This window comes from Trichoderma gamsii (genome assembly GCF_001481775.2).
Source record: "Trichoderma gamsii strain T6085 chromosome Unknown Scaffold_39.2, whole genome shotgun sequence".
In the NCBI taxonomy this organism is placed as follows: Eukaryota; Fungi; Ascomycota; class Sordariomycetes; order Hypocreales; family Hypocreaceae; genus Trichoderma; species Trichoderma gamsii.
The window spans coordinates 331,709-342,359 of record NW_020171376.1 but is presented as its reverse complement, the minus strand read 5'-3'; the positions used below and the strand labels follow the sequence as shown (position 1 = coordinate 342,359).

General features: G+C 46.0%; 3 protein-coding genes across 3 annotated transcripts; 1 reads left to right on the top strand and 2 right to left on the bottom strand.

Annotated features, from left to right (window-relative positions):
- Window positions 1–1,049: 1,049 nt before the first annotated feature.
- On the bottom strand, window positions 1,050–2,557 carry TGAM01_v208858 (major facilitator superfamily transporter; the record flags this gene model as incomplete). The annotated part of the gene is made up of 4 exons (XM_024550426.1): window positions 1,050–1,561; window positions 1,621–2,161; window positions 2,222–2,322; window positions 2,377–2,557. 4 exons carry the CDS (start codon window positions 2,555–2,557, stop codon window positions 1,050–1,052), a joined length of 1,335 nt encoding a protein of 444 aa, XP_024404854.1.
- Window positions 2,558–6,837: 4,280 nt separating this feature from the next.
- Window positions 6,838–8,019, bottom strand: TGAM01_v208857 (hypothetical protein; the record flags this gene model as incomplete). Its single annotated transcript, XM_018800746.2, has 2 exons — window positions 6,838–7,806; window positions 7,876–8,019. 2 exons carry the CDS (start codon window positions 8,017–8,019, stop codon window positions 6,838–6,840), a joined length of 1,113 nt encoding a protein of 370 aa, XP_018666211.2.
- Window positions 8,020–9,674: 1,655 nt separating this feature from the next.
- TGAM01_v208856 (hypothetical protein) lies at window positions 9,675–10,383 on the top strand (the record flags this gene model as incomplete). Its single annotated transcript, XM_018800747.1, has 2 exons — window positions 9,675–9,846; window positions 9,899–10,383. 2 exons carry the CDS (start codon window positions 9,675–9,677, stop codon window positions 10,381–10,383), a joined length of 657 nt encoding a protein of 218 aa, XP_018666212.1.
- Window positions 10,384–10,651: the final 268 nt, after the last annotated feature.

The window sequence follows — 10,651 nt, the reverse complement described above, 5'->3', positions numbered from 1 at the left end:
TCCTCTTGACGTCAATCACGGAGGTGACAGAAGCATATCTTTGAATGTGAAGTTTTTGGGTCTCGTGACCCAAGTCGTGGACTACAACGCGAAACGCGACGGCACAGAGCCGACGGAAACCCTCCAGTTTGAGAGCCATGCCGCATGCCAATAATCAAGTGGCAATCAAGCTAGCGGCGAAAGGGCGCCTTGGAGCAAAGGGCGTGATGATCCTGTTCTCCCACACCAAACTTCGTTGGCAGAGGAGGTAATCTTGGACGCACAGGAAGCCCTCCCAGCTTCCGCGGCACAGACCGTTACGTGTCGTGGATTGTTGAAGGGGTGCCCGGCACAATGCTTAGTGGCGGCGATCACTGGCCAAGCTCCTGGATGCCCCCCCCCCCCCCCCCCCCCAAAAAAAAGCCTTGCTGTGTGCAATTCTCACTGTACCAATATGCAGGCAGTGCGCTGCTGCCCTCACTATTGATTCCTTACCTGCATCCAATTGAACACACGAAAATAAAACTTCACCTCGTGGTGAATTGAATCTTCTGAACATAGTGTAGACACTACTGAACCGTCATTATTAAAATGGGATGCTCTGGAGTCAAGAGACGATGGTTCAGGACAAGTGTTGACTATGGTGCTCGGAAAGGAATTCAGTATGGCGGGAGCGAAGCCTTTATAGTAATTTTTGTAAGGAATTCCACATGTCGGTGCGGGGATGAGCCATCAACGAATTTCGTCTGGTCTGCGGTGTTTGGGAAAGACTTGGAGGTACAAGCAGTTTTAACGCTAACCTACTTTCAGACCAAAGGTGGGTCTCACTATTTATCTTATCTACCGATACCGCGACACCCATTTAGCCTTCTACTGTATATAATAATGAATAAATAAATTTTAATAAATTAAACATAATTTATTTAAGAGTATACATATAGTAATAGTTACATTTAGTTATTTATGCTCCTGGATCTAGTTTCTCTAAACTATATATCCCCTAAAGCAGCACATGGAAAGGAGATAAATGTACTAACTAAATGCAACCGTGAGAGGCTGTAAGCTGGATATCAAACCAGCCCAAATTTTTTCCCAACCCATCCCACACTCGCAAATGAAGCTGTAATACCAGTGAATATAATCAACAGCCCGTAACCACTGCCATACGCAAATCTTAGTTGGCTCCTCCAGCTGTCAGACGTAACCAAGATTGCGCTAAGGGGACCGGATATAACAGAACCAATCCCTTTTCCAGCAGTGAAAAGTGAGATAACCATGCCAGTCTCAACCGGGTATCCACGGCGTATGGGATTACTACAGCCGGACCATGTTGCAGAGAACCCCCCGGCGAATAAACCATAGCTTATAGCGAAGATAAAAAACAGAGGCTGATATAGCGCAAAGCTCCAAAACATGAACACGGCAACTACAGTCCCTATAGTGCAGAAATTGATAGCCGTTGTCACATGGTAACGGTCAATTAGCCAGCCAACAAACGATGCTCCTATTACAGAAGCGCCATTGCATAGTGATATAGCAATTGTACCTGTAAGATGGGACCAGCCTTGAGCTGCTGCAAATGCTAAATAATGCATTAGTCGATATAACGATATTAAGCAAGGATAGCAATTAAGAACTTACATGGCATATATAATAGTGGCATGAAATAACCAAGACTCTGAACGATGTTTCCCATAAACAAAATCCAGAAAGCAGGGCTTTTGAGGAACCGAAAATCCAGCTTTTGGCCGACTCGCTGAGAATGAATACTTGCTGGATGTGGTTTTAAGGCGACAAAGGCTGGAACAGTAATCACAATGCAGATGATAGCCCAAACACGGAGGGCAGTCCGAAAACCCCAATGGTGTAGAATCCATTCCATAAGGAATGGCACCACAATCCCTGAGGCACCCCCGCCAGCAATAAAGATGCCATATGCCAGTCCTCTGCGTTTAACAAACCACTCATCCAGGTAAAGAAAAGCTGGGAAATAGTGCAACGATCCGCCAAACGCGTATAGTATACCCTGTGTTGCCAGAAGTTGCGAGACGGTATTTGCAAAAGAAGCACTAACCAGGCTTACTACTACAATAATGAAGCCAATTGCGCTAATTGCTTTTCGATAATATGGGTATCTTCGAAGAATCCCATAAACAATAGGCGCAGTTATATACATCACACCCTATTACTCAAGGCATTAGTCCCCTTTTGGTTATTAATATAGTAAATTCTTTCAACAAACCGTTGCAGTAGTACCAATAGCAGCAAGGTGATGGCTATTCTTGGAAAATTGCTCTAGGTTAGAATAGTACTCTTGGAAAACACCAAAGGCAAAAGGAAACCCTATTGCACAATATTAGTCCATATATAGTTGAAATGACTTGAAGTATATATTACCCCATATCAGCGCCTCTGTGATTGAACATGCAGCTAATACCAACCATGCGTCTCTACCGCCATCCGTGGGTGGAAGCGAACGTTGCACCGCATCTTCTGTTCCGTTATGGTTCAGCTCTGTTGAACGATCCCCTTGGAACTCTTCCATAAGAATTAATTGTCCTTGGCTAGAGTGAGCCATTTGATGTTTTGCTGTCACTATAGTTTAATGGAGCGTTCGCCTCTGAAAGTAGAGCGCAAGTAGGATTTTTATTGCTTGGAATTAGCTGCAGCTTTAAATTCAAGGCAGAACGTTGGTAGCTTGATAAGATTGTCACGTTTAAAGGCAGTATAGAGCGTGGCTTTCGTCGCTCTTTGCGGTATCGGAGTCTCTCCGCATCAGCAGCAATACTACCTACTGTACGTGTATGCCGAGATCCCACATAAACAAGCCATGTTACGTACGAGTAAAAGAACCAGATGGGGTTGCGGCAATTTACCCCGCAACCCGAGACCGCTCGTTCCTAGATTTAGCTTCTTGAGGCTTTTGGTTCTTATACCTGCATCCTTCTTCTGTATTTCCTCGCATGTTTAATATCCAAGCATCTGACTAGTGATAAGCCGCACCTCGTTCATACGAATAGTAAGAGACCAGGGCCAGCGATTATTAACATGTCATCAGATCATTCTATCTGGCATAAAATTATTGAAATTCTGACATGGATTCCTCCTCGATGTCGAAACATCAATCACAGGGAATTTCGATTTTCTCTCTCGTTGAACCTTCTTTTTAGTTTAGCAAGTACTATAACGGCTGCTAACCTCTACTATTCCTATCCTATTCTAAATAAGATTGCCGATGACTTCGATGTCAGCTATGAGAAAGCAGCCTTAATTCCTACCCTTATGCAAGCTGGCTACGGCTCTGGGATTCTTTTCCTCTGTCCTTTAGGCGATCAGATTTAGTTACGGCGGTTTATCTTACTGCTTATCCTCTTGACAGCTACTATATGGATCGGTCTATGCGTGAAATATAATTTCAAGGTGTTCTGCGCTTCTAGCTTCATAGCCGGATTCACTACTGTTACTCCACAGCTTATGATGCCGCTAGCAAGCGGCCTCGCACCTCCTGCTCGCCGGGCTACGGCTATCTCAATTGTTTTCTCTGGACTTATGCTTGGGACACTTCTACCGTGAGTCCTCTCCGGTATTGTCACGCAATACACGACTTGGAGAGATATATTTTGGACAGCGTTGGGGTTGCAGTACCTTGCATTTGCTCTGCTTTGGCTTTTCATGCCCGACTACCTATCGGCCAACCCTGGAGACATAGGCTATCTATCTATGCTGGGGAGCATTGTCCGTCTTATTTTTGAACAACCTATTTTAGCTTACGGCTGCTTAATGGTAGTCTTCTCGAACGCAGCTTTCTCTTCATACTGGACCACCCTTACGGCCTTGCTTTCATCTCCTTTATATAAATACTCCTCCTTACAAATCGGCCTCTTTGCACTTATCGGCATCGCTCCATTACTCGTCGTCCCTACATACAGCCGCGCAGTGATTGACCGCTTTGTGCCAAACCTTTCAGTTGGCCTTGGTTTACTATATGCGTTGATAGGCGTAATAGTCGGTACATTCACAGGTACACTCTCTCGCCGGTATCGTCATCCAGGCAGTAAGCATCGACTTCGGTGCTCAAACGGCCAGTATAGCCTATCGAAGTGCTATTTATTCCAGCACTCCAAATACTCAAAACCGTGCAAACGTAGCTTATACAGTAGCTGCATTTGCCGGCCAACTGATGGGGACCACTGTTGGAAATCGTCTTTACGCAGAAGGCGGTTGGATTCATAGCGGGGTAGCTCACATCTGTTTTATCCTTGCAGCTCTAACTGTATCACTGTTGCGCGGGCCGTGGGAAACGCGCTGGTTTGGTTGGAGAGGAGGACTAAGTGTCCATAGGAAAGACCTTGCACTCAATCAACCGCATGCTGACATAGTAGTACCGACAGAACTGCAATTGCGTTCATGAATCCCCTTTAATATAGTTTGTTATAAGTATGAGTACCTGTAGGTTAGCAATAGTTACTGTATAACAGGCAGGGAGTATGTGAATCCAATCTTGTTGTAAAGTGTGTTAACAACTAGCTATCCAGGTAGTCTATTGAGCGACATAAGTGAACGGGTATAGGTACCTGTCCGGTTGGAAATCTGGCTCGTTCGGCCTGTGAGACGAGCTATAAGGGCGCAAGCTCATCTGAATCGTTGAGCGAGCATCACCAGTCTCTCTTAATTGGCCAGTCATCCAAAGTGTACAACCTGCCCTGTAGATCCCTGGTTACGACTATAAACATGTATTTCATAGCAATTCGGTCACAGTAGAACGAAATTTGCTAGTAGCTCATGCGAGTTCCCTAAAAAGCTGGCGTTAAGCTATAGACATCATGTGAATTGCCTTTAATAAAGGCAATATAGATTGACTCCTTACTATTTTGGTGACCTACAGCTAAAGAGAACCCAGCAATTGTAAGAGGTCTATAATTTTGAGGCTGCATACATGTACATTAGGACACTTTCTTACTATTCATTACCAACTGTCAGGTATTAGTATATCTTGAAGTAGTCACAACTGCCTTTCGGTTACCTGCCCATTAGATGTCTTGTATATGCAACTTCAGCTCGGGATTTCCGGATATAATGATCCATCTAGCGCGTCGATGTCGCGGAGTTTGATGTTCTTGAGTGACATTACAGTATGGTGTTCTTCAAGAATTGTATGAGCGGGGACTACTCATCATTCTGGCTTTTCTAGTCTAGGCCTGACGACCAAAGTCTATCGGCAACAACGAGCGATTCAACGGGATGCAACATAGTCCGAGCATCATAGATTCACTAATGTAGAAACTCCATTCACTAGAATGCAAAACATGGATATAAATTGCCGGTGTGTCCTCCTCCTGCCATCCTTTTATGCTCTTGACAAAGGGCGGACACCCAATTCTTGTGTTTCCCATGGTCGGCCGTCGCAAGATTGAGCATCTAAAAGACAACATACAGGCACTTAGCATAAGATCTCATGCTGCGGCATTTATACCTCTGTAAACTTTACAACTTCCAGTTATTTTCTATGAAGTGCTATTGATGGGTCTGGTCGCGATAAGCAAACTACAATACATGTACATTATCAAAACGCTAATTTATCCTATATCCCTGGGTGAAAGCCTGTAGCATGATTTGTTTCTGCGTTGTGAATAGCTCCATTGCTCCTTTATGCCAAGTCTAATTTATAACCTCGGCTTCTGTCGCCCAGCCCCAATCTTGGTGCTCTTGAGGATCAAATTCTTACAAGAATGGATGGTTCGACATTGCGTGGAGTGCTTTTGTCTCGAATATGATCTATAGCTGCTGTGCCGGTTCCTATCGCTGTATCGTCCAGGTCGACCACGAACGTCGCATTTCGCCACAGACATCCAGGATAGTGGTCGTCTTGGAACTCTACTTCATTGACCAATCGACGCGCCCTGCGTAGGCGCAAACCTGTCTCTTCCCACAGCTCGCGACCCACAGCCTGTAGAATGGTAGCATCTAGAGTTGGCTCGAAAGAGCCTCCAGGAAGTTCCCCAGCAGCCTGGCGCTGAATCATGAGCGGCGCGTTGGAGCAGCAGAATGCGCCGGCAGGCTGTATTCATTCCAGAGTGTCCGCGACCTTTACTGTCAACGCTGGCACCGTTGAAGACGACAGCTCCAACCAGTAGGGCTTGTTCTCCTGGGTTAACGATCTGAGGCTCGCAAATGCGATTGCTGGAGCGGCCTAGCTCTGTAGTGCCGGTGGACTTTCCGGATATCTCTTGTCCCAGGCCATCTGATAAGGATGATGATCGACTCAAATGGTTGAGGTATAAATGTAGTAGGTAATGATTACGGTAAGAAACCTAAACAACTTGGCTCGGCTTGGCTCGTGATTGGGGTAGCTCGGCAAAACAAAGCTTCGATACCAATCCAACGTGGCTTCATCAAATAGCTATACCTACCTACACTCGGGATAGGAGCGATAGCGAGGCTGGTGACCTCTTCCATGCGCAGTCGAAGGCGAACTTTGAGTTCACCACATGAGATTCCATCGGATTAGATGGGGGGACCAGCCCTTCTCGTACACCACGATAGCCTCCACTTCCGCAGCCCATCTGAGCTGCACCCAGTGCCACAGCAGTACACAATCTATGAGTGGCCATAATCCACTTGTAAAAAGGGCTAACAGGTGCCGGATAGTGGAATGAGACGCTATCCGTAATAAGCATGCTCTCAGGTTCTGGCCATTTGCTACAGTAGTGAAGAGGCTGGTCAATAGAATCCTCAATGATCGGCTTATCCGTTAATCTAGAGAAGTACCTAGCATGGCATAAATAAGTATTGGTTTGCAAGTTCCATTCCCCTTTCTACTGCATTATATGTAATTTCGGGGTTGCCAATCTAGAGCATCTAGAGATACTCATTTGGCTCCATATCCTGTGTCACAATCATAGCCCATTGCAAGCCGACGACCACACACATCAACAAGATCAATGACAGAGAAAGGATGATGATCTTGAAGGAAAGAGTTATCAATCCCCGCCAGTGAGCCCGAGAGAAGCTATGCCACGCATCCGAGATCGTGGCATAATCCCGGCCATTCTCAGAATCCGGTTGGATCCGGCCCCCGAAGGAACGGTCAAAGGGAACAATGGTGCTGTCCTCCACAGGAAGGAGAGATGCCTGAATTCGCATCAAGACCACTTGACTAGGGACAACGAGGAAGATGGAGCCGACGACGGTGGCGAAAATGACGGCGGCACACTTGTAGTAGAAGACGGCATCGCCAGCAGCCATGTCCAGGCGAAAGCTGTAGGTGTTGTCTGGCACGAAGAGGGCGAACGACGGCCAATCAATGTTCATACTCGAAGCGATCATGGAAGGAAACAGCCCGGTAAACTCTACTGCAGCCCAGTGAAGCATCGTTGGCAGCCAGGTTGCCCGAAAGGTACGCTTAAAGGGGGGTATGCGGCTCTCGAACGGCCGGTCGGTCTTTTGAGCGATGACGAGGTGCAGCCACATTGTAGAGAACTGGACCAGCAAAAGGGAAAAGAGCAATCTAGCGACCATGTGAAATTCATTTCTCAAAAATCGGGCGTGATAAGCGATGTAAAGCGTCGTAGGAATCGTCTGCAATAGAGCGCATGCGAGGCCACGACAGTTGGCCAAGATGCCGCCGTCTTTCACCAGGAGTCGATAGATGGCGGATGGAGACGAAGTGTCTGTTTGCCCATGATTGCCGGCAGAAGGAGATGCGAGTAATGAGTCGTTGTCAACAGCGTTGAGCTCGGGAGAATCGTCTCCAATAGGGCCCTTTTCTAGGCCCTTGTCCTCTATAATGGCAAATACCGGATAGACGTGAGGCAAAGTATATCGCAACTAGACACGAAACACAGCAATGTTAGTGGATGTCAGCGAGAAAAAGGTCTGAAAAGAGAGCACACGTACAACAAGAAGGATGGGCAGGAATATGACAAAGTCGAAGAGCAATACAGTTCGCGCCCACCAGGGCACCTCGTAGGTGAAGTGCTCAAATGAGTCGCTTGGGTAAAGAGACCATTTCATCGAGTTGAATGCTGTTGAGCTGGCCATCTTTGAGCACGTGTGTTGAATTCCTGCAATTGGGAACGAGAGGTGACAAGACTGTGTTTTCGTAGAGAAAAAGGAAGTGCTGCATTGAGGAGCGTTGTTTACTTGGCGTTTTTAAACCTGCGCCACGTAAGTTCCCGTATTCCATAAGTCCCGGCCATTTCCATTCTAGGATGAGGTACAGCCACCAACATGATTGAGCCTCATCCGGGACAGGTACCCGCAAGAATTAGTCTCGGGAGGCACTAGGCCAACACGAGGTCGGTCAAGAAAGAACAAATATGCTTATATTTCAAGGTCTAGTACAAATTTATTTACAGTTTATAATTTATTACCTTTTGGTAAGCCTAAATGCTCTGTGTGTAAGGTAGTAAAGAGTCTTATAAATAAATCAATCTACATGTTAATTGTATTGAAGATGGTTACACTTATGCTACTTCATGTGCTATATCCCATTCTTTTTCAGCCATCGCGACCTCTCTGGGAGCATATAAGAGCACTGAAGTTAGAATCCCTTGCTGATACGTGGCTAATAAGCTGAGATGCTGAGTGTAGGGTGAGTCACGGCGATGCGCCTAAGGACAGATTTCTTCTTTGTAAAATGCTCTCAGGTCGTAACCCGACTCGCTATAGCGTTTATTGGGTGCTGGTGTTTATACATTTGTACAGGAAGAGTTCAATTCGGGGAAATCGTGGCCTCTTTGCTACAGCTAATCTCCGAAAAGCCATTCACATGCGAACCATTTTTTGACCAAATGCATATCGCTTTCAAACATTATATTTAGGATTAGATGAGAAATAGAAAACATACGCAAAATTGAGCCCGCAATTAAGCCCGTATGAATGGCCCTGTGCTATAAGTCTATGAGTGATGAGAATCAGGCGTGTGAGCGTAAAACTGGACTCACAACCTGATGATTAATCAAGGCCTGCGCCTTTCAACGCAAATTGCCATGACTCAACGGCTCCCACATACATGTTCCCGATTGAGTATGCTGACACAGGCTGCCAACTTGATATTGAATAAAATTGAATGCAGACAAAGTTGGTAGACAAGTGCAAGACACTTGTTATGGAGAATGATCATTGGAAAACTCACGGCTGTAACCACATGATATGCTCACGGTGTGATACGCATGCTTTATAAACGAAACCTTGCTTGTTCGCCGCAGCGTAATTAGCTCAGAACCAGCCATCTACGTGGCCTCGAAATCGAAACTTATAAAAAATAGGGATCACATTACAAGTTGTGTTATTCGCTGGGCTTGAGTCTTATTGGAGACCGTCTGGTGGTTAGAAGAGACCTGTATAGGCCACGAGCCCCGCAAAATCAGGTTACGTGGATTAGACCATAGCGGACACTTGGACCGATTGAAGATTTATGCCTCAGAAGTAATGCCACAAACAGACTCTAGAGTAGAGCTTTATTTATTTCATTCTGGAAATTATTCCATTGTACAGATATTTTAGCCATAGCGGTGAATACACAAGATGGTCAAGCTGGCTGACATAATTAGGGTATCCATTGGTCATCTGGTGATCGCTAGAATAAGTGTACTCACAACACAAGCTTGTGTATCATCAACTTAATCGTTGCTTCATTCGTACACCACGAGGCCCCACTGCTTCAGTCTGCCAGCAAACTCTGTTCAGAAATAATGGATGAGGGGCGACTTTCATGGAGAATTCTTGCCGACAAAAAAGTCGTGGCTGCATTTATTCGCCCAGGCGTATCGCAGAAGACTGTCGATACTTTTGTTGAGGAATTCGCAAAAGGCAGGGATATAGGCGATACATGGGTTGTTCATCCTACACGATCCCACGGAGACTGTACGTCGTCGCTCTATAGCGAATCGGAACTTATGGGCTGATCAGTGAACAGGTGGGGTCAACGAGCTGTTAAAGATAGCTACGACAAAGTTCAAGACCGCAGACTGTGAATACTACCCCTACTTTGTGGTACTAATTGACGATCGCACAACGGAAGATGGCACCGTGTTGCTTGGGCAGCAGGATCCGTGGTATCCCCCAAGATGGACGTTGCGAATCACTCCACGAAGTTTGTCATGTTTCCTCAGCGTTGCAGACATAGGCCATACCACGATTCAAGGAGTCTTGGCCAACGATAAGCCGGAGGATGATGATTTATGGGTGCATGATGTCCCTTTTGACCATTCAGTTGCTAATAAGCATCAGAACGAGCGGCACTTGGTAAGTGTCAGCCAAGATGAAGACCGTCATCAGAACGCCGAACGCATCAGCAGAGTCACAGTTAACGGCTTGACGATACAGTGGTACGGCGAAGTACCTGAAAGCGTCCTTGTCCTCAGTGGAGTATACGATGGGAAACGTGAAGTATGCGCATAGGAACGTTCACTTGAAATATATACCCACACTACCTAGGTAGTTCCCAATAGACCAGCCTAGTCATTACTTTTCCGCTGGTTATCAGCAGCCTATCTGCTCGCTCAATGCTCAAAATTTTATGACGGCGACTCTGACTAGATTATACAAGAGAGCGATGGTTTTTGGCCTTCCCTTTGTATCTAATCGTGTCTGCCTATCATGCTAAGGCTTTGGGCTTGATGTCAAATGATCTTTGGCCAGCGCAACTGAGGCTATAGTAGAATAGATC